The following is a 20970-nucleotide window of genomic DNA, read 5'->3' on the forward strand; positions in this document are numbered from 1 at the left end:
GGTATCTGGTATATATGATTGTATACTGTAGGTATCTGGTATATGATGATTGTGTACTGTAGGTATCTGGTATATATGATTGTGTACTGTAGGTATCTGGTATATATGATTGTGTACTGTAGGTATCTGGTATATGATGATGATGATGTTGTTGTTTGTATTTCAGCGATCTGATGGAAGATTTAGTTCCGTATATTAAAGATGCGATCGACCGTAAACAAGAAAACGTACGACGTAGAAAACGTAGAGATCATTTACGTTTACAATTAGCGAAAATATTCGCTTTAATGGCTGAACAGGGCACGTTCTCACAGAGGTATGTAAACCTCTCTCTCCTCCCTCTCTCCTCCCTCTCCTCCCTCTCTCCCCTCTCTCTCCTCCCTCTCCTCCCTCTCCTCCCTCTCCTCCCTCTCCCCTCTCTCTCCTCCCTCTCCTCCCTCTCCCCTCTCTCTCCTCCCTCTCTCCTCCCTCTCCTCCCTCTCTCCTCCCTCTCCCCTCTCTCTCCTCCCTCTCTCCTCCCTCTCCCCTCTCTCTCCTCCCTCTCTCCTCCCTCTCCCCTCTCTCTCCTCCCTCTCTCCTCCCTCTCCTCCCTCTCTCCCCTCTCTCTCCTCCCTCTCCTCCCTCTCCTCCCTCTCCTCCCTCTCCCCTCTCTCTCCTCCCTCTCCTCCCTCTCCCCTCTCTCTCCTCCCTCTCTCCTCCCTCTCCTCCCTCTCTCCTCCCTCTCCCCTCTCTCTCCTCCCTCTCTCCTCCCTCTCCCCTCTCTCTCCTCCCTCTCTCCTCCCTCTCCTCCCTCTCTCCCCTCTCTCTCCTCCCTCTCCTCCCTCTCTCCCTTAAGCTGTAGAGGACGTTTAGGCCCCCTTAACCCCATCCTGCCCAGCGACCTGTCATGATATACTCGTAGTTGTACGGTGCTTATGTTTTTAGTTCCAGCCTTGCCTGACAGGTTCAGCCATACTCCCCCTCCCCCTCCCCCTCCTGGCAGGACAAGTCATTCTCCCTCCCCCCTCCCCTCCAGACAGGTCCAGCCATACTCCCCCTCCCCTCTGGACAGGTCCAGCCATACTCCCCCTCCCCTCCAGACAGGTCCAGCCATACTCCCCCTCCCCTCTGGACAGGTCCAGCCATACTCCCCTCCCCCTCCAGACAGGTCCAGCCATACTCCCCTCCCCCTCTGGACAGGTCCAGCCATACTCCCCTCCCCCTCCGGACAGGTTCAGCCATACTCCCCCTCCCCCTCCGGACAGGTTCAGCCATACTCCCCCTCCCCCTCCGGACAGGTTCAGCCATACTCCCCTCCCCCTCCGGACAGGTTCAGCCATACTCCCCCTCCCCTGGACAGGTTCAGCCATACTCCCCCTCCCCCTCCGGACAGGTTCAGCCATACTCCCCCTCCTGGCAGGACAAGTCATTCTCCCTCCCCCCTCCCCCTGGACAGGTTTTCTCATGTTTCTCTCATGTTTTAGTTCCGCTGTATTCCACTATACAGTCAGCCATGATTTTGGTTTTTCCAGGTAAAAACTATGTATGATATAGAAATATAGCATGTTCTCATAAAGCAGCATTCAATCAATAATTCTTATATCCTTTAATTATTGATAACTGTTTCAGGACAACTGACTTCGGGCAGTTAGTCCTCAACCATGAGTTTGGGCAGTTTTGGGCAATTAGTCCTCACTCATGAGTTTGGGCAGTTTTGGGCAATTAGTCCTCACTCATGAGTTTGGGCAGTTTTGGGCAATTAGTCCTCACTCATGAGTTTGGGCAGTTTTGGGCAATTAGTCCTCACTCATGAGTTTGGGCAGTCTCACTCATGAGTTTGAGTAGCAGTTATCAATAGATGTTTTAATAGAGCTTTTTTAATGCATGTTTCATAATTCTTTAACCGATGAATTTTGAATACAATGATTTTTATTCCGCATGAAATCAGATACATTTGTTTTATTTATATCTGTATAAATTATAATTGAGTTTGTCGGCCTGAATCCAGTTGTGAGTTAGAGTCGAACCTAAACTCAGCAACTGTGGAACTGAATCCAGTTGTGAGTTAGAGTCGAACCTAAACTCAGCAACTGTGAAACTGGATCCAGTTGTGAGTTAGAGTCGAACCTAAACTCAGCAACTGTAGAACTCGATCCAGTTGTGAGTTAGAGTCGAACCTAAACTCAACAACTGTGAAACTGAATCCAGGAGTTGTGGACCCGGTTCAGGAGTTGTGGACCCGGTTCAGGAGTTGTGGACCCGGTTCAGGAGTTGTCGACCCGGTTAGGAGTTGTCGACCCGGTTCAGGAGTTGTGGACCCGGTTCAGGAGTTGTGGACCCGGTTCAGGAGTTGTGGACCCGGTTCAGGAGTTGTGGACCCGGTTCAGGAGTTGTGGACCCGGTTCAGGAGTTGTGGACCCGGTTCAGGAGTTGTCGACCCGGTTCAGGAGTTGTCGACCCGGTTCAGGAGTTGTCGACCCGGTTCAGGAGTTGTCGACCCGGTTCAGGAGTTGTCGACCCGGTTCAGGAGTTGTCGACCCGGTTCAGGAGTTGTCGACCCGGATCCAGGAGTTGTGGACCCGGTTCAGGAGTAAAGATGATATATTTATATTACAGTACTACTGGAGTTATAGATAAAGACTCTCAAGCTCTCACCGCTCGATTCATTGAATATATAGATGGCGCCAGAGTGTTCTTAGAAAACGAAGGAGAACGCGACCTCCCGATTTTACAAGAAATTCGTCTGCATTTCAGTAATTTCATTAGACATCTCATCAGAAATACTCCAGGTATAACTTTAATCTGACATTACTCGCGTATTACTCCCGGTTTATCTGATATCATTAACGCGTTATTATTTCAGTTGAAAGTCGATCGTTATTGTTGTCGCGGTCGCTAAGATACAATCTATTTTATTTATTCGCGAGTTGGAGCGGTAGATTTGGACAAGCGTTCGGGGCGATGGATCGAAGGTATCTTAAACTAACAACTCAATCTACTAATTATCAAACACAAACCTTCATTATACAAATAATATTACTTAGATAATCTGATTCAAGATTATCCCGGGTAACACCCCCTTCCTCCCCATGGTCTAGTAACACCCCCTTCCTCCCCATGGTCTAGTAACACCCCCTCCCCTCTCCTAGTGCCACCTCTGATATAATTTGAATGTATATACCGGTACTGATTTGGTGTTTGTAGATCGAATAAAGATGAAACTTGTACAGATCTCGAGCTGTCTGCTATTCAAGCGATGTCAGCTGTATTGTGCTGTGGACCGGTATTTGATAGTCAAGGTTTAACCGATGATAGCTATGTTTATTCATGGTTAGATACTTTACTAGAATCACGCGATGAAAAGGTAGGTTTCAATTCAGTCATCGAACAACGCTAGGGTTGAGACTACTGGTCTTAACTGATGCCATCTGGTGCACTGCTGCTGCACCAGGTTTATCTGGTGCACCAGTCAGGTTTATCTGGTGCACCAGTCAGGTTTATCTGATGCACCAGTCAGGTTTATCTGGTGCACCAGTCAGGTCTATCTGATGTACCAGTCAGGTTTATCTGAAGCACCAGTCAGGTTTATCTGATGCACCAGTCAGGTTTATCTGGTGCACCAGTCAGGTTTATCTGGTGCACCAGTCAGGTTTATCTGGTGCACCAGTCAGGTTTATCTGGTGCACCAGTCAGGTTTATCTGGTGCACCAATGCTCTCTGTATGGTTGACACTGATGAATTAATACAGTATTTATTATGATTTTATCTCTGGATTCTCAGGAACAGGTGAGCTGCTGTATGTTCTCACATTCTAGAAATACCTCACCTGCCCCGGGACAGTTTCCCTCCCGCCGATGATCGGATCTCCGTCGACTCAGGACAGGGTTTTCCCCATTCCTCCTCGCTTACAGGCAGGGGTCACATGTACTATAACACCGGCTTTTTCTGTGGCTTTCGATCACTCGATGAAACCTCACTCAACGTTTCTTCCTCTCAACAATTCTATAATCATTAATTATCGACAAATTTCGCTAAATTCAATGCATTTTAAAGATATTTCATGAGAATTATTACAGTTAAACTCTTATTAATGAAGTCATCTCTATTTTTGTGTCCTAATTTACTATTAGTGTGAGTCGTAAAGATGTGAGTTAAACTGTAGTTAAATATTCATATTCTCGTTGCTTGTTAAACACCTATAGTTACTACTGATACACACACGTGTTGTACTATAGTCTGATCTGTATGCGGTTTAATACCGGGATTAATTTACTCCGTGGTTTATGTTTATTATAGGTGTATACATTAGCTCAGGAGACTATTGTACATCTACTGGAGTTTAACGCCGATGCTCAAGGAATGTTAGATTGGGTGATAGATCGATGTTATACCGGTTCTAATGAATTAGCAGACGGATGTTTTATGGCTTTAGCTCGAGTTTTCAGCGAAAGGTAAGAAAATATTCTCACGTAGCTATGTTTGTATATTTCGGGGAATACCCGCGCGATCGCGTAGCTATGTTTGTATATTTCGGGGAATACCCGCGCGATCGCGTAGCTATGTTTGTATATTTCGGGGAATACCCGCGCGATCGCGTAGCTATGTTTGTATATTTCGGGGAATACCCGCGCGATCGCGTAGCTATGTTTGTATATTTCGGGGAATACCCGCGCGATCGCGTAGCTATGTTTGTATATTTCGGGGAATACCCGCGCGATCGCGTAGCTATGTTTGTATATTTCGGGGAATACCCGCGCGATCGCGTAGCTATGTTTGTATATTTCGGGGAATACCCGCGCGATCGCGTAGCTATGTTTGTATATTTCGGGGAATACCCGCGCGATCGCGTAGCTATGTTTGTATATTTCGGGGAATACCCGCGCGATCGCGTAGCTATGTTTGTATATTTCGGGGAATACCCGCGCGATCGCGTAGCTATGTTTGTATATTTCGGGGAATACCCGCGTGATCGCGTAGCTATGTTTGTATATTTCGGGGAATACCCGCGTGATCGCGTAGCTATGTTTGTATATTTCGGGGAATACCCGCGTGATCGCGTAGCTATGTTTGTATATTTCGGGGAATACCCGCGTGATCGCGTAGCTATGTTTGTATATTTCGGGGAATACCCGCGTGATCGCGTAGCTATGTTTGTATATTTCGGGGAATACCCGCGTGATCGCGTAGCTATGTTTGTATATTTCGGGGAATACCCGCGTGATCGCGTAGCTATGTTTGTATATTTCGGGGAATACCCGCGTGATCGCGTAGCTATGTTTGTATATTTCGGGGAATACCCGCGTGATCGCGTAGCTATGTTTGTATATTTCAGGGAATACCCGTGTGATCGTGTAGCTATGTTTGTATATTTCAGGGAATACCCGTGTGATCACGTAGCTATGTTGAATGTTACTCTATTGAACACCGGATGCCCTCGTGTTCAAATACAAGAAACTGCATTTCTCCTCTTACAACTATTGGACAGACGGTTTTTCCTCGACGACGCCGTGGTAACCGATCCTACAGCGGACGATAACGATGACGACAATGATTCTACGTCTGCTCGTAGAGACGATCCAATCGATGTTTTATTGAGCGCCACCTATACTTTCAATCAGATTGAATTATCTCAACAACTCGCTAAACTGCACCCTGAACTTACAATGCCAATGTTCTCAGGTAAATTATCAAAACAATCATCACAATTCTGATATTGTGTGTATTTGATATTTTGATACTGTGTATGTGATATTGTGTGTATGTGATAATTTTATAGTGATATCGTGATATTTTCAGAGATTACTCAAAGATTTGAAACTGCTCGATTCCCGATACGTCAGCTATCTCTACAGTATCTACTGCCGTGGTTGTATAATCTAGAGTTAATAGATTCACATCTACCAGCTGCAGAACCTTTATCAAACTTCCTCAATAAATTCCACGATACACAAGTAGATTTTATGAAACCACCGTTAATCGGAGAAGGTTGGGGCTCGATGCAAGCTACAGAAATGGTTCTTAATAATCTATTTTATATCACTGTTAAAGTACGTATACTTTTCTGAATTTACTTAAAACTATGACTCAGTGGAACTGTGGAATTGTGGAACTGTGGAACTGTGTCTAGCTGTTTATATAATATTTACAGTCAGGTGATGATCACGCTAAAGAATTAGAGATTATTTGGTCGGCGCTAGTGGCTTGTTGGCCGAATAACCTTAAAGTAATCATTCGTTATTTGATAATTATAACTGGAATGGCGCCACAAGAGTTACTGCCTTACGTGAGTAAAATCACCCCTAAACTAAATATAGGAGTTCATTCAAATATTTCTGATATTCCTCTACACAATGCAGAACTCCCTGTGTGTTATATACAGTCATGATCACGATCATTGTGTCAATGACTTATCACAATGACAACTTATATATACACTTAGTTAACTCATAAATAGAAATGAGTTCAGAATTGTGACAATTAACCGCTTAAGTTTGACAGTGATTAACAGATTTTCTGTTCTAGTCTAAGAGAGTGATAGTTTATTTGGGTCGAGCGAAGCCGGAGCGTTTAATCGATGATATGATGATCGAACTACAAACAGTTGAACCGTTACATTTTAACATCGAACGAACTCATACTCCGCCATTTTATCGTTTGACCGCCATTAAAAAACCTCTCGGTCACGTGATACCCGCAGAGACGGACGCGGCGATGGCGTCCGGTGACGACGGAACTCTACAGCGAGGATTCTTACCGACTAAACGTTACGGAACGTCCGATGATTTACAGAAAGACGCTGCTGTTGCCGCGGCAATGAGTACGAATTCTACGGCTTCATTGCGTAGTGTTACGAGTACTTGCAGTACTACGAGTACGGCCGGGTCACGAGCTGAGGAAAGACTGCCACCTATTGGTGCTACTGCTGAACAATTACGTCTCGAAGGTACAAAAAACAAATGTGGATTAAATAATGTTTTTATTTCAGTAGTGCCCGGTGGTTGTGTATCTGAATGAATTAAATAATGTTTTTATTTCAGTAGTGCCCGGTGGTTGTGTATCTGAATGAATTAAATAATGTTTTTATTTCAGTAGTGCCCGGTGGTTGTGTATCTGAATGAATTAAATAATGTTTTTATTTCAGTAGTGCCCGGTGGTTGTGTATCTGAATGAATTAAATAATGTTTTTATTTCAGTAGTGCCCGGTGGTTGTGGGGATGATGATAATTTTGCCACTTTACGTAAAGCATCTGAAAAGCAGCAGCAACAACAGCAGCAGCAGCAGCAGCAGCAACAGCAGCAGCAGGTACAGGAGACTATCCCGTACCCTCTACCGATGCCAGCTTACGGCGGATATTACGCTCCTATGTTGGATTTTCTCAGTGAATCGACATCAGGTCCCGGGTTTCATAGATGTAATATGGCTGTCATGTTATTGACTGATTTAGTTATGGATGTTGATATTGATTGGGCGACTAATTTACCATTGATTCTACATATTATATTCCTCGGTAAGTTGTAAGATCCTCAAACATTCGCTCCTCGTTTCAACATTCCTCAGTATGTTCCTCAAACATTCGCTCCTCGTTTCAAAATTGATTACTACATCATTACAACTGTGTATATTTATATTTGTAGGTTTGGATCACCCTCGCGCTTTAGTTCATGAAAATTGTAAGAAATTATTACTGAATTTATTTATAATTCTATCGTCGCACAACGATCGACATAGCGTCGCTAAGACGATCCTCAACAATCGACCCGTTAGAGACATGTTCTGTTTAACGGTACCTCAACATTCTTACAGAGAATATAACTTCATCAATCAAGGTAACATTATATTCTCTTAATAATCTTTTTATTTTAATCATGAGATTTTATTTGATTGAATACACAACCTGAGGGGGAGGGGGAGGTGAGGGGGAGGTGAGGGGGAGGGAGTCCTGTGGCAGTTTTTTCTGATCATTGATAACTGATATAGTGACAATTAGAATTTTGTTTTGTTAGAATAGTGTTGTATTGGATGGTTAATCAAATTTTGACAAACCTGAATTTGAACCAATGACTGTTGAACTAGGGGTTTATACTGTGTTTATTTAACAGGAGAAAGTTTGAATAGTTTAACAGGAATCGGTCAATCAACATTCAGCGTAAACAGTAACTCAACAATCACACCTGATAATACATCAACATCTCGTGTAATCGACGTGGAAACCCTCGACACGTCGGAAATCGCTCAAGCTATGATCGAATTCCTCGTTATGCGTAAGAATCATCCGTTATGGAGCTACGAAGATATCACGTCTAAAGTATTAAGTATCCCCAGCGCGGCTCAGGTGGAACGTTTCCTCAAATCGGTCGTACAGATATTCCACAACGCGTTACCTGTTAGTCATATAGAACAGAGATGGGGTCAGATCGCTCTAAATCTCGCTCTGTCGTGTTCCTCTAGACACTACGCCGGTAGATCATTCCAGGTATACACTGCTATCATGTTGATATTTCAATATCAGATTTTGTGTGATATTTCGGGTTGATATTTTGGGTTTGATATTTCAGATATTCCGCTCGTTAAAGATACCACTCACAACTCGTATGTTGACTGATATATTGTCGAGATTAGTAGAGACAGTAGCTGAACAGGGTGAAGATATGCAGGTTAGTGGCGGACCCTCCCACTTGTCAGGATTTAGAACCTCCCACTTGTCAGGGTTTAGAACCTCCCACCTGTCAGGGTTTAGAACCTCCTACCTGTCAGGGTTTATAACCTCCTACCTGTCAGGGTTTAGAACCTCCCACCTGTCAGGGTTTAGAACCTCCTACCTGTCAGGGTTTAGAACCTCCCACCTGTCAGGGTTTAGAACCTCCTACCTGTCAGGGTTTAGAACCTCCCACCTGTCAGGGTTTAGAACCTCCTACCTGTCAGGGTTTATAACCTCCTACCTGTCAGGGTTTAGAACCTCCCACCTGTCAGGGTTTAGAACCTCCTACCTGTCAGGGTTTAGAACCTCCCACCTGTCAGGGTTTAGAACCTCCCACTTGTCAGGGTTTAGAACCTCCTACCTGTCAGGGTTTATAACCTCCCACCTGTCAGGGTTTATAACCTCCCACCTGTCAGGGTATTGTAGCGATGAAAATATATTTTCAGGGTTATGTAACGGAGATTATGTGGTTTATATTTTCAGGGTTATGTAACAGAGATTATGTGGTATATATTTTCAGGGTTATGTAACGGAGATTATGTGGTTTATATTTTCAGGGTTATGTAACGGAGATAATGTTAACATTAGAAGCAGCTGTTGATTTATTAGACAGTGATTTCCGTCCGGTCGATTTCGCTAAAGAGCTCTTCATGTCGACTCCGAATCTGAGTAAAGAACCGAGAGTAGAAATGAAAAAGAGCGCCACCGTGGCGCTACGTCATCCGCCGGTATCGTACCATCTTCATCAACGCTCTACTAGTTATACGTTACATCACTGTCGCCGAGCAACCGTTACCGCAATTACTGACAACAAGAATACTGAACGTTGTAAGTTTTTAGATTTGAATTTGTGAGGAGTGAGAACTGTTAGGGGTGAAACTGTAATTGATCGATCGTTTGTAGATTCACCGCGTCAGAGGTCGGGTACGGAGGTCGATACGTCTCATAAATCAAACAGCCTCCTCATGACGAGGTCACATAGCGCGCAATCATTAAAGAATCTTCCGGAACACACAACACAAGAGGATCGAGTGACAATCCTCACTCAGATGTTCTGCCTCGCCGTCTGTCTACTAGAATCCGATTATGAATATGAGTTTCTGTTAGCAATACGATTACTGAAAAAGGTAAAATAGATTTCTTTAATTGAGTATTTATAAAGATTCATGAATGAAATCGATCGTAGGAGGGCAGGGTTAATAATGACCTCTACATAGCGTTTTAAAGGGTCGTTTCTACGTAGATCATTTCAAACTACAATCGTAAATGATGTGTTTAGATTCTAAAGCACTTACAAGCCGACCGACCTGAAGTGAGGGAAAAACTGGATAAAATACTGCAGCAGATGAACTGGCACAACTTTCCCGGAGTTCAGGCTCTTCTTCTAAAGGTAACTAAACATTCACTACTATTAAAATATATCACTGATTGTTCTTGAGAGGTCCTGATTTATAGTCATGGCTTAGATTTAATACCGGTCTCATTTCGATTCTTTAACCTTCTAACACCTTGAGTTTTATGATTTGAGGCCATGTTTGATGTAAGTCCAGACTGCTATGGGTTGTATTGATATTTCAGGGATGTACATCGACAGTGACAGCTGAACAGACATACTGTCTACTGTCTAAACTAACTCTGTGTATTGAAGCACCGGTTGTGGATCCGACTCAGAGAATCGGGTTCCCGATGAACGTAATCGCGTTACTTCCATTTATGGTCATTAATTATGAGGAACCGAATCAGATGTGTACAGAGGCTGCTGAACATATCTCACAGGTAAACAGCACTAACACCTCTCTCTCTCTCTCTCTCTCTCTCTCTCTCTCTCTCTCTCTCTCTCTCTCTCTCTCTCTCTCCCTCCCTCCCTCCCTCCCTCCCTCCCTCCCTCCCTCCCTCCCTCCCTCCCTCCCTCCCTCCCTCTCTCTCTCTCTCTCTCTCTCTCCCCTCCCTCTCTCTCGCTGGAACCAGTAGCTAATTCAATGTAATAGGTGCCAATTTTTGTTTTTAAAGATCTGTATGGAACAATCGAAAACGTTAGATAACCTAGCAACAGTAATGACTCTGTACAGCCGAGGCACGTTCGCTAAAGACTGCGTTCAGTGGACGAAATGCGTCGTCAAGTATTTATTAGACTTTTACTCCGACGCCGGAATTCACTTACTCTCGTATTTACTAGAGGTAAATCCAGGATTAACTAATTCCAGGATTAACTAACTCCAATGGTAATAGATGTAATGATGATTGTTTATTTATTTATTATTACAGTTAGTCGATCAGGGTCCGTCCAGTTTACAGGTTGCAGTATTACACGTAATACATTGTATGGTACACTATATAGATATAACAGCTGCACCGATGCAATCAATCAGCAAACAGCTACTGACCGTCGTCTCTAACTTCATCAAGGTTTCATTCTTCATTAAAATATTCTACGATTATTATATTTAAAATAAATGATTTGAAATACGTGATCGATGTTTTCCTGCGGTATCGGTCTCCGGGGGAGAATCCAGTTGGAGAATTTGAAGGCAGGCTATTAGCAATAGGAAGGACAAGAAATACATGCAATTTCTAAGAGACGACCTGTGTTCAGGGTTTCACGATCTCTGTTAGATAAATAGATTTTGACCCTCAAATTCATGGAGCCCCTGGATCGACCCACCGGTGTCACTAGTGAGAGGACTGAATTCATTGATTTAAATCATAAATAAGTTTTGTTCTGTAGTTGTTTCATTTGGTTTCATTCTTAGCTTCACGACATGAATCTATTTTGTTATAGAAACACAGACCTCATTGGAAGGAAGCGTTAAAGATATTAAAACTGATAGTAATGAGGTCATCTACACTCGTAGCAGCTCCTAATATTCACATCAGTAACAGTTCAGATCTATCGGCACCTTCAACTCATACATCATTCGCCGAGGCCGAAGTCACTTTTAAAAAAGAACTTCCAGGTCAGTTCTATTTTATATCCGGTGAATTTGTTATGAAATAGTAATTGTAAACTGCATGCTTGACACAAAGTGGATAGCCTCTGATCATCGCATGCCACTAGTCAGTAACCTGTCTGGTTTAGTTTCACGATCGGATCGGAAATCAGCTCCATGATGATGACCCACTGTTGCTGGGCCCCCCGAGAAATCAGCTCCATGATGATGACCCACTGTTGCTGGGCCCCCCGAGAAATCAGCTCCATGATGATGACCCACTGTTGCTGGGCCCCCCGAGAAATCAGGTCCATGATGATCACCTACTGTTGCTGGGCCCCCCGGGAAATCAGACCCATGATGATGACCCACTGTTGCTGGGCCCCCGGGAAATCAGCCCCATGATGATGACCCACTGTTGCTCAGACCCCCGGGAAATCAGCTCCATGATGATGACCCACTGTTGCTGGGCCCCCGGGAAATCAGCCCCATTATTTTATTTATTTTGTAGGTCGCACGTTGGATTTCTCTTATGATTTATCTAAACTACCGATAATCGGGAAGAAAGTTTTTGAATCGAACGATAATTCATCGACAGAAGAAACAGTTGTAAGTTCCGAGGAGGAACGTTCAATAACTGACGAATTAGAAACAGACGCCGAAAATGAGTGTAAAATTCCACAAACTCATAACAATAATGAAAGAGGAGGTTCATTAACAGGCTGGAAACGTCCTTTCTTATCTCAGGTAATATATTCACATCACCCCCTCCCCCTCGAGGGGTCATCACCCCCTCCCCCTCGAGGGGTCATCACCCTCTCCCCCTCGAGGGGTCATCACCCCCCTCCTCCCCTTGAGCGTCGGCAGACCAGGATCATTCCTTATTACGATATCTGTTTATATTCTAGGGTCGAACTAGGGAGCGATTAGTGAATCTATTGACTAGTTACGGTCAGCGAGTTTTACCTAAGAGTCCCTCGGTAAGTAAAACCTCTTTATCACTGTTGAATAAATCAATAATCCTATCGTCTGCTGTGTATGTGTGTGTGTGTACAGTCAGTGATGTAATGTATGTTTCTCTAATTGCTGCGTTGCTAGGATACCGTTATCCATAAGGTAATCTATATCGGTTCTCGGTGCTGGAGCTTTGTTTTATATCATCATCAAAAATCCTTCATCTCAAAAACCTGTATTTATTCTAAATAATTCCAAACCTTGAACCGGCTTATAAAACACCCACACCCACCGGGTCATGTGGTGGCGCCCTACGGGTTGAGAGGCGCCCACCGTGGCATGTGGCGCCCACTGGGTCATGTGGCGCCCACTGGGTTGAGAGGCGCTCACCCGGTTGAGAGACCCCCACCAGGGTCGAGGGGCGCCCACCTAATTGAGAGGCCCCCACCAGGGTCGAGGGGCACCCACCTAATTGAGAGGCCCCCACCAGGGTCGAGGGGCACCCACCTAATTGAGAGGCCCCCACCAGGGTCGAGGGGCACCCACCTAATTGAGAGGCATGATTAATCAAACAGCACACAGTATCCAGTATCCAAGTCACATCCTCATATTTATATTTATCGTTAATTCATTGATTTGATTTGAAATTACTTAAATCATGAGTGGGAATTAATTTATTTGACTGATTATGTCGACTAGTGGCGGCCACTATCAGTGACAGACGGATCCAGCGTGTCACATAACACGTGCCTCCCACACAGTGGATCTCACAGTTCTCGAGGAACGTGGATCTCGCAGTTCCCGAGGAACGTGGATCTCGCAGTTCCCGAGGAACGTGGATCTCGCAGTTCCCGAGGAACGTGGATCTCACAGTTCTCGAGGAACGTGGATCTCGCAGTTCCCGAGGAACGTGGATCTCACAGCTCCCGAGGAACGTGGATCTCGCAGTTCTCGAGGAACGTGGATCTCGCAGTTCTCGAGGAATGTGGATCTCGGCGGAGGATGTTCACCTATACTGTTTGATGTATTACAGGTTATATTCAGTCAGTCCAGTGATACTATTGAGAGACAACCGAGTATGTGTTCTGGAAGTGAAGATAGTTCTTTGATTGATGTTAAACCAACAGGTTTGTACTAGACATCTCTCTCCTCTCTCCTCTCTCCTCTCCCTCTCCCTCCTCTCTCCCTCCTCTCTCCCTCTCCCTCCTCTCTCCCTCTCCCCTCTCTCCCTTTCTCCTTCAAACAATGATTCACTGTTGTTATATGTTTATAGAAGATAAACATGATGATGGAAGTACCACTCATGAACAACAGTTTGGTGTTTTTAAAGATTTCGACTTTTTAGACATTGAACTCGATGACCCTGAGGTATGTATATCGCCCTACTCTCTCTCTGCTGCTGCTGCTGCTGCTGTCTCGGCAGACTCACAGAGATCTCATTGTGATTATTGTGATCTGTATTTTTAGTGCGAAGGAACGGATAAATTCAACTACGGTTTGAAACATCACAGTGAAAGTGATTTAGAAGGAATTTGTATTGAATTGGATAAAACAGAAACCCGTAGTACACAGAGTAGTGTTAGAGAGGAGTCTTCAGATGATGAGGTAAACAGCGGATGGGCCGGGGGTCTGTCTGGGGAGGCGGTTTTGTCTGGGGGAGGGAATGGGCTGGAGGTCTGTCTGGGGAGGCGGTTTTGTCTGGGGGAGGGGGTTCTGTCTGGGGAGGGGGGGGGGGTTGTCTGGGGAGGGGGGTTGTCTGAGAAGGGGGTCTGTCTGGGGAGGGGGGTTGTCTGAGGATGGGGGTGTCTGGGGAGGGGGGTTGTCCGGAAGGGGGTCTGTCTGGGGAGGGGTCTGTCTGGAGAGGGGGTCTGTCTGGGGAGGGGGTTGTCTGGGGAGGGGGGTTGTCTGGGGAGGGGGTCTGTCTGGGGAGGGGGGTTGTCTGGGGAGGGGGTCTGTCTGGGGAGGGGGTTGTCTGGGGAGGGGAATGTTCTGTTAGTACTCGACTGATTGACTGAATACACTTTCTGTATAATTACAGGTAGCCAGTGTTGAGTCTCCTATTGATGATGTGATACGTGTACATCAGGAATTACCATCTAATAATTCAATTGTATTAGATAATTCATTCATAGACCGTCGCAGACATCGATCCAGTCCGCTGTCAGTGTCAACGTAAGTACTCCCTCTCCTCCCCCTCTCCCCCCTCTATATCAGTATGATATATGAATGTGTTGTGTATTTACAGACACAGTTTACACAGTGTAAGCAGTGATATCGATGTGACTGATTTAAGCCCTAGTAACGCGTCTCCGAGTTTCTCATTGTTGTCGGCGTCGTTCTGTACGATACAGAAGGATATGATCGAGGATGTTTGGAGGAGTCATGTGACCTATATACTAGCAGACGCTCAGGGTCACCACGCCGCTAAAACCTATCAGATATTTCCGACACTTTATAAGGTAATTACAGTCAAACTCGCGTTGAATTAATTAACTAAGTGTAAGTCATTATTAGATCAGTCGCGATGCCTTAAACTTGTTTATTTCATTGTAAAATTTGTTGAAATTTTATTCATATTTTTGATATTTCTATTTTCAGGAGACGTTACGGAAATTGAGTAGTTTAACCCGAGAATCTTGTTATTATTTATCGAAAACTGAAAAACTGAAAACAGTTTCAGGACAATTTCATATCCTTTTAGAACATTGATATTTATATCATTAAATGTGGCTAGTAGTATTTTAACGAGTCATTTAGGATTCAGTTCCTGATGATTGTGGGTATGAGCTCCTGATGATTGTGTGCCTGGGATCCTGATGATTGTGTGCCTGGGGTCCTGATGATTGTGGGTCTGAGTTCCTGATGATTGTGTGCCTGGGATCCTGATGATTGTGTGCCTGGGATCCTGATGATTGTGGGTCTGAGTTCCTGATGATTGTGGGTATGAGCTCCTGATGATTGTGTGCCTGGGATCCTGATGATTGTGTGCCTGGGATCCTGATGATTGTGGGTCTGAGTTCCTGATGATTGTGGGTCTGAGCTCCTGATGATTGTGGGTATGAGCTCCTGATGATTGTAGATCACATGAATAAGATTTAGTGAATTTCCTTGACGGTGTTTTAGTTACTGACTATGTTAGAGATTCTAACGGCTCAAGCTGATTGTCCGTTTGCTCATGCTGATACTGAAGTAGTACGTATTCCTTGTCTCTGTGATCACTGATTACAGGTGTCTGTGATCACTGATTACAGGTGTCCGTGATCACTGATTACAGGTGTCCGGGATCTCTGATTACAGGTGTCCGTGATCACTGATTACAGGTGCCCGTGATCACTGATTACAGGTGTCCGTGATCACTGATTACTGGTCTCTTGTGATCACTGATTACAGGTGTCTGTGATCACAGATTACAGGTGTCTGTGATCACTGATTACAGGTGCCTGTGATCACTGATTACAGTGTAATCAATAATCAATGATGGTTATTTTGTTGTTTTCAGTTACGAGGCAGTAAACTTGTAGAACGGCATAAATTCTGCGTCCTAGAAATGAGTGAATGTTATGAAACGTATTTGATGAAGAAAGAGCACACGATGGAAGTAAGTTGATTCAGAGGCTGGAGGCTGGAGGGGGTTGTTATATGGAGGGAGGCTGGAGGCTGGAGGGGGTTGTTATATGGCTGGAGGCTGGAGGGGGTTGTTATATGGAGGGAGGCTGGAGGGGGTTGTTATATGGAGGGAGGCTGGAGGCTGGAGGGGGTTGTTATACGGAGGGAGGCTGGAGGCTGGAGGGGAGTTATATGGAGGGAGGCTGGAGGCTGGAGGGGGTTGTTATACGGAGGGAGGCTGGAGGCTGGAGGGGGGTTATATGGAGGGAGGCTGGAGGCTGGAGGGGGTTGTTATATGGCTGGAGGCTGGAGGGGGTTGTTATAGGGAGGGAGGCTGGAGGGGTTGTTATATGGCTGGAGGCTGGAGGGGGGTTATATGGAGGGAGGCTGGAGGCTGGAGGGGGTTGTTATATGGCTGGAGGCTGGAGGGGGTTGTTATATGGAGGGAGGCTGGAGGCTGGAGGGGGGGTTATATGGAGGGAGGCTGGAGGCTGGAGGGGGTTGTTATATGGCTGGAGGCTGGAGGGGGTTGTTATATGGCTGGAGGCTGGAGGGGGGTTATATGGCTGGAGGCTGGAGGCTAGAGGTGGGGTTGTTATATGGCTGGAGGCTGGAGGGGGTTGTTATACGGAGGGAGGCTGGAGGCTGGAGGGGTTGTTATATGGCTGGAGGCTGGAGGGGGGTTATATGGAGGGAGGCTGGAGGCTGGAGGGGGTTGTTATATGGCTGGAGGCTGGAGGGGGTTGTTATACGGAGGGAGGCTGGAGGCTGGAGGGGGGTTATATGGCTGGAGGCTGGAGGTGGGGTTGTTATGTTATACTGATATTGATGATGATATTGTATTTCAGTGTTTAGATGGAATGAAATCTTCAATTAAATTACAATCATTAGGAGAATGTTTGAGTGATTTCAGCGGAGATGAACAGGTTCGTAGTCATAGTTACCGCTTACTCAACAATTCATTCGGTTATAGTTTTGAAATTTGAATGATGAAATGTATTTTCTATTTGCATGCTGTCTCTCTCTCTCTCTCTAAACAGTTTAACGTAAGTTTGCACTAGATTTAATAAACGGTATTCCTCCTGGGTAGTTACTATGATAACCCCCTATATCTGATAACCCCCAGTAGTTACCATGGTGATCTGTTTACCAACTCACATAATGAATTTATTCATGTATTAAATAATAAACTGTTTTAATCTGAGCTTTCATTTCTGACATCGTGTAAAATGCATCCCCCTCCTAGGAGGAGTGGTTCCTTGCACCCACAGGAGAGGGGGGATGTGGGTCCTCTTTCATATATTTGAATATTTTAAATTATTTTACAGAAAATTGAATTGTGTAAATGTTTGTATAAATTACACTTTCAACTGTTGCTTCTCTACGAGAATTATCATAAAATAGTTGGAATTCTGGAGTCGGCAAAACACAATAATGATTGTGACGAGGTATGTACGCTTTATACACTACGGCTGGGGCTGAGCTAGGACTGGGGCTGACTGAGGGCTGGGGCTGAGCTAGGACTGGGGCTGACTGAGGGCTGGGGCTGAGCTAGGACTGGGGCTCACCGATTTGAGTTTTGAAACATTGATCACATATTGTATAGACGTGTAACTCTGTATATTTATTCACAGTTAAACGATATGTCTGAAGAATTAGAAGCCTTACGTTATGAGATCAGTGGAGTTTTATCGGAATGTGACAGTAATCAGAGCTCCCCGATTCATATCGATTCTATATGTAAATTAGAGGCGGAATCTATGATTTATGAATCGATCGAATCGCAACAAATCAACAGAGCTGTGAAAATAATGAGAGCTTTCAGGTAAATATCATTCATTCAGTGATATCTCAACTGAATGCGAGATTATGAGATGTTAATTGATTGATATTTTCCAGATCATTTTGGATCGGAACCGTAGCTGGAGCCGGTGCTGAGGATGATCTAGGTTTATTACTATGGATTTATTGTCAACAACTCGCGCTGAAAAAAACATGTAAGTCTCAAACACAAGTAACTGTTCATTGTGATCAGCTACTGATTGGTTCATCGATGTATGATTTATTTATTTCTAGTTTTACTGGTGATTCTGAGACCTGAACATGAAATCACTGATGTCTGTAGACGTATTATGGATGTGAATATTGAACTATCGGCATCTATTAAACATCTCGAACAGACGGCTAAAATTGACCGAGAAGTTATCGTTCTTCATCCTGAAACTAGCAGTTTGTAAATCAATAAAATATTTATATTCAAATTATAATCAGTGTTGTTCTGAGTTATGTCTCAGGGGTGTCCAGGGTTCGAACCCAGTAATCCCTGGGTGATGCTGATTCCTGACTGGTCCTGATGCTGTATAGTGGATGTACCAGGGCGTCCCGGGTTCGAACCCATAGATATGCCTGTGACGACATGCTCGCCATCTATCGGAACTTTGCTGAATTATCAAACTCAGAATTGACAATGGCAAAGTTTTAGAATGAACCATGTACAGGGGTGTCCCGGGTTCGATTCCAATAATAACTGATACTGATCCAGAGTTGTCCTGATGCTGAATAGAGGATTGACAGGGGTGTCACGACCGTACGGTGCTGCCGCTATGCTCATCGTTAGCGGGATTTTCATACACTAACTGAAGTCAACTCTGGCAATCGTCGTGCTGTCCAGTTATACTCCGTAACCCTAGCTTACCAGAGTTGACTCACGCTAGTGTATGAAAATCCCGCTACCGATGAGCATAGAGGCAGCACCGTACGGTGAAATGTTGATATCTTAACAAAAGTAATTACTGATAACTGATTCAGAGTGGTCCTGATGCTGAATAGAGGATGTGCAGGGGTGTCTCGGGTTCGAATCCAGTAATTACTGATACTAGTTCGGAGTGGACGTGGTCCTGATGCTGGATAGAGGCCGTTTCCCGGGTTCGATCCAGTAATTACTGATACTGATTCAGAGTGGTCCTGATGCTGAATAGAAGATGTACAGGAGTGGCCCGGGTTCAAACCTAGTAATTACTGATACTGATTCAGTGGTCCTGATGCTGAATAGAGGATATACAGCAGTGTCCCGACCGTACGGTGCTGCCGCTATGCTCATCGTTAGCGGGATTTCCATACACTAACTGAAGTCAACTCTGGCAATCGTCGTGCTGTCCAGTTATACTCCGTAACCGAGTTCATAAATTAATTTTTTATGAACTCACCCTCTCAACCTTTAATCTGAAACAACTTATTCCTATTTACTCCTAATATTTCCATATTTTAAACATTTTAAACGTGAGAGTAAAATGTTAGCATAATAATCTAGAAAATAAGATGAAATATAGATTTCGAATAATACAAAATCAATTTTCAACATAAAAAGTGTGAGTAAAGCGTGAGTGAAATAATTTATATTTAAAACAGTAAATATTTATATTTGAATGAGTTTTAATAAAAGTTTTGTTATAAAAATGAAGACAGAAGAAGAAGAACCTAAATTCAAAATCGAAATCAATGAAACCAATAAATTATTTTCACAGTTTAACATTAAAAATTATATCTCAGCAACAAATTTAGTGTCCGCAAGACATTATAAAATTGATAACATTACTATGATTAATCAAATATCATCAAATAAAACATATTTAATTACTGAACTAATTGATACTTTTGATAATGGCGTTAAAAATCCAAAAATATTCAATACAGTTTTAAATCTTAAAGGAACTTTAGATGAAAACATAATATATATTCTTAAAACTCCTTTCAATGAAAGAAAAAGTGATATAATACTTTCTAAAGATTACAATGATTTGATTAACTTAAGAATTGAAAAAAGACAACTATATTATTTCAATTTTGATAATAAACAAATTATCTATAATGAAAATTCATCAAATATTGGAACTCAATGTGAGTCAGTTAATGATAATTCATATAAAGATATTGCAGTTCAATGTAATTTAGATGATGAATTTAGAAAATTCAATCCTGATGAGAAAGTGTATTGTTATTGTGGAGGTAAATAATTAAGACCACATAAATCAAAACATTACCAAACAGTTAAACATATCGAATATGAAAAAAATAATGAATATATTGAAAAAAGATTAAGCTGTATGTTTCAAATGTATAGTAGTTAAAGCATTGAGAAATTAGTTAATGAATAACTGTTAAGGGAGTAAGTTTAATTGTTATTTGATTTGAAACATATAAAAGTTTAATATTTCTAAAATATTAAATATTTATCAATTTATTAATTTTTATCTTTAAATAAATGTATGATTTCAACATTCCAACTGGAAGTAGTGATTTTAAACATTATTTAGTTGCTGGAGGTTTAATATTGGCTGCGCTTTTCTGTTACTATGAGAATATTAGTAAAGATCTAATGAATGAAAATATAAAATTGAGTAAAAAGTTAAAGAAGTTAAATGGAAACAACCACAGAAAAAATAACAATAAAAAAGTTCATGATTTTACATGATTTGGAGGATTAAGACAGAATCTTTTAATTTAATTTATTTTATATATTTTAACTATAAAGATGAGTGATAGTAAGGTATTAAATTTATTACATCTAATATATAAAAATCAACAGAATATTAAATCAATTATTATGATTTCAGGTTTATTTTCTTTTTCAATTTATACTATAAAACAGTTGTTAGAATTCTATGATTCTTGTAAAATTAGATACGCTAAATTAAAAGATAACATAAATTATATTTCAGATCGAATAAATAATATTAATTGTTGTGAAATATGTAATAAAAGATATAAAAATTCAAAATCATAAAGGAATCACATGTATATTCATG

At 42.9% G+C, this 20970-nt stretch overlaps 1 protein-coding gene across 2 annotated transcripts in view; it reads left to right on the forward strand.

Annotated features, from left to right (window-relative positions):
• The window catches only part of LOC141900651 (protein furry-like), a 28474-nt gene extending 10072 nt beyond the window's left edge, over positions 1 to 18402 (forward strand). The window contains exons 22-58 of one of the 2 annotated variants that reach the window (XM_074787631.1): positions 167 to 316; positions 1464 to 1511; positions 2596 to 2768; positions 2843 to 2951; positions 3184 to 3343; positions 4276 to 4430; positions 5354 to 5658; positions 5776 to 6026; positions 6128 to 6262; positions 6502 to 6922; positions 7173 to 7487; positions 7615 to 7806; positions 8080 to 8453; positions 8536 to 8634; positions 9236 to 9506; positions 9582 to 9805; positions 9958 to 10068; positions 10257 to 10454; positions 10689 to 10856; positions 10944 to 11084; positions 11458 to 11632; positions 12117 to 12352; positions 12514 to 12585; positions 12704 to 12721; positions 13593 to 13686; positions 13833 to 13927; positions 14027 to 14164; positions 14598 to 14731; positions 14805 to 15018; positions 15158 to 15247; positions 15686 to 15751; positions 16059 to 16157; positions 17014 to 17091; positions 17494 to 17613; positions 17800 to 17990; positions 18065 to 18162; positions 18242 to 18402. In XM_074787631.1, coding sequence (XP_074643732.1) covers positions 167 to 316; positions 1464 to 1511; positions 2596 to 2768; positions 2843 to 2951; positions 3184 to 3343; positions 4276 to 4430; positions 5354 to 5658; positions 5776 to 6026; positions 6128 to 6262; positions 6502 to 6922; positions 7173 to 7487; positions 7615 to 7806; positions 8080 to 8453; positions 8536 to 8634; positions 9236 to 9506; positions 9582 to 9805; positions 9958 to 10068; positions 10257 to 10454; positions 10689 to 10856; positions 10944 to 11084; positions 11458 to 11632; positions 12117 to 12352; positions 12514 to 12585; positions 12704 to 12721; positions 13593 to 13686; positions 13833 to 13927; positions 14027 to 14164; positions 14598 to 14731; positions 14805 to 15018; positions 15158 to 15247; positions 15686 to 15751; positions 16059 to 16157; positions 17014 to 17091; positions 17494 to 17613; positions 17800 to 17990; positions 18065 to 18162; positions 18242 to 18402 — 6079 coding nt within the window. The remainder of the gene's footprint in view (positions 1 to 166; positions 317 to 1463; positions 1512 to 2595; positions 2769 to 2842; positions 2952 to 3183; positions 3344 to 4275; positions 4431 to 5353; positions 5659 to 5775; positions 6027 to 6127; positions 6263 to 6501; positions 6923 to 7172; positions 7488 to 7614; positions 7807 to 8079; positions 8454 to 8535; positions 8635 to 9235; positions 9507 to 9581; positions 9806 to 9957; positions 10069 to 10256; positions 10455 to 10688; positions 10857 to 10943; positions 11085 to 11457; positions 11633 to 12116; positions 12353 to 12513; positions 12586 to 12703; positions 12722 to 13592; positions 13687 to 13832; positions 13928 to 14026; positions 14165 to 14597; positions 14732 to 14804; positions 15019 to 15157; positions 15248 to 15685; positions 15752 to 16058; positions 16158 to 17013; positions 17092 to 17493; positions 17614 to 17799; positions 17991 to 18064; positions 18163 to 18241) is intronic. The other variant, XM_074787632.1, reaches the window with a different exon arrangement.
• Positions 18403 to 20970: the final 2568 nt, after the last annotated feature.

The sequence above is a fragment of the Tubulanus polymorphus genome, chromosome 2 (assembly GCF_964204645.1).
Source record: "Tubulanus polymorphus chromosome 2, tnTubPoly1.2, whole genome shotgun sequence".
NCBI lineage: Eukaryota > Metazoa > Nemertea > Palaeonemertea > Tubulaniformes > Tubulanidae > Tubulanus > Tubulanus polymorphus.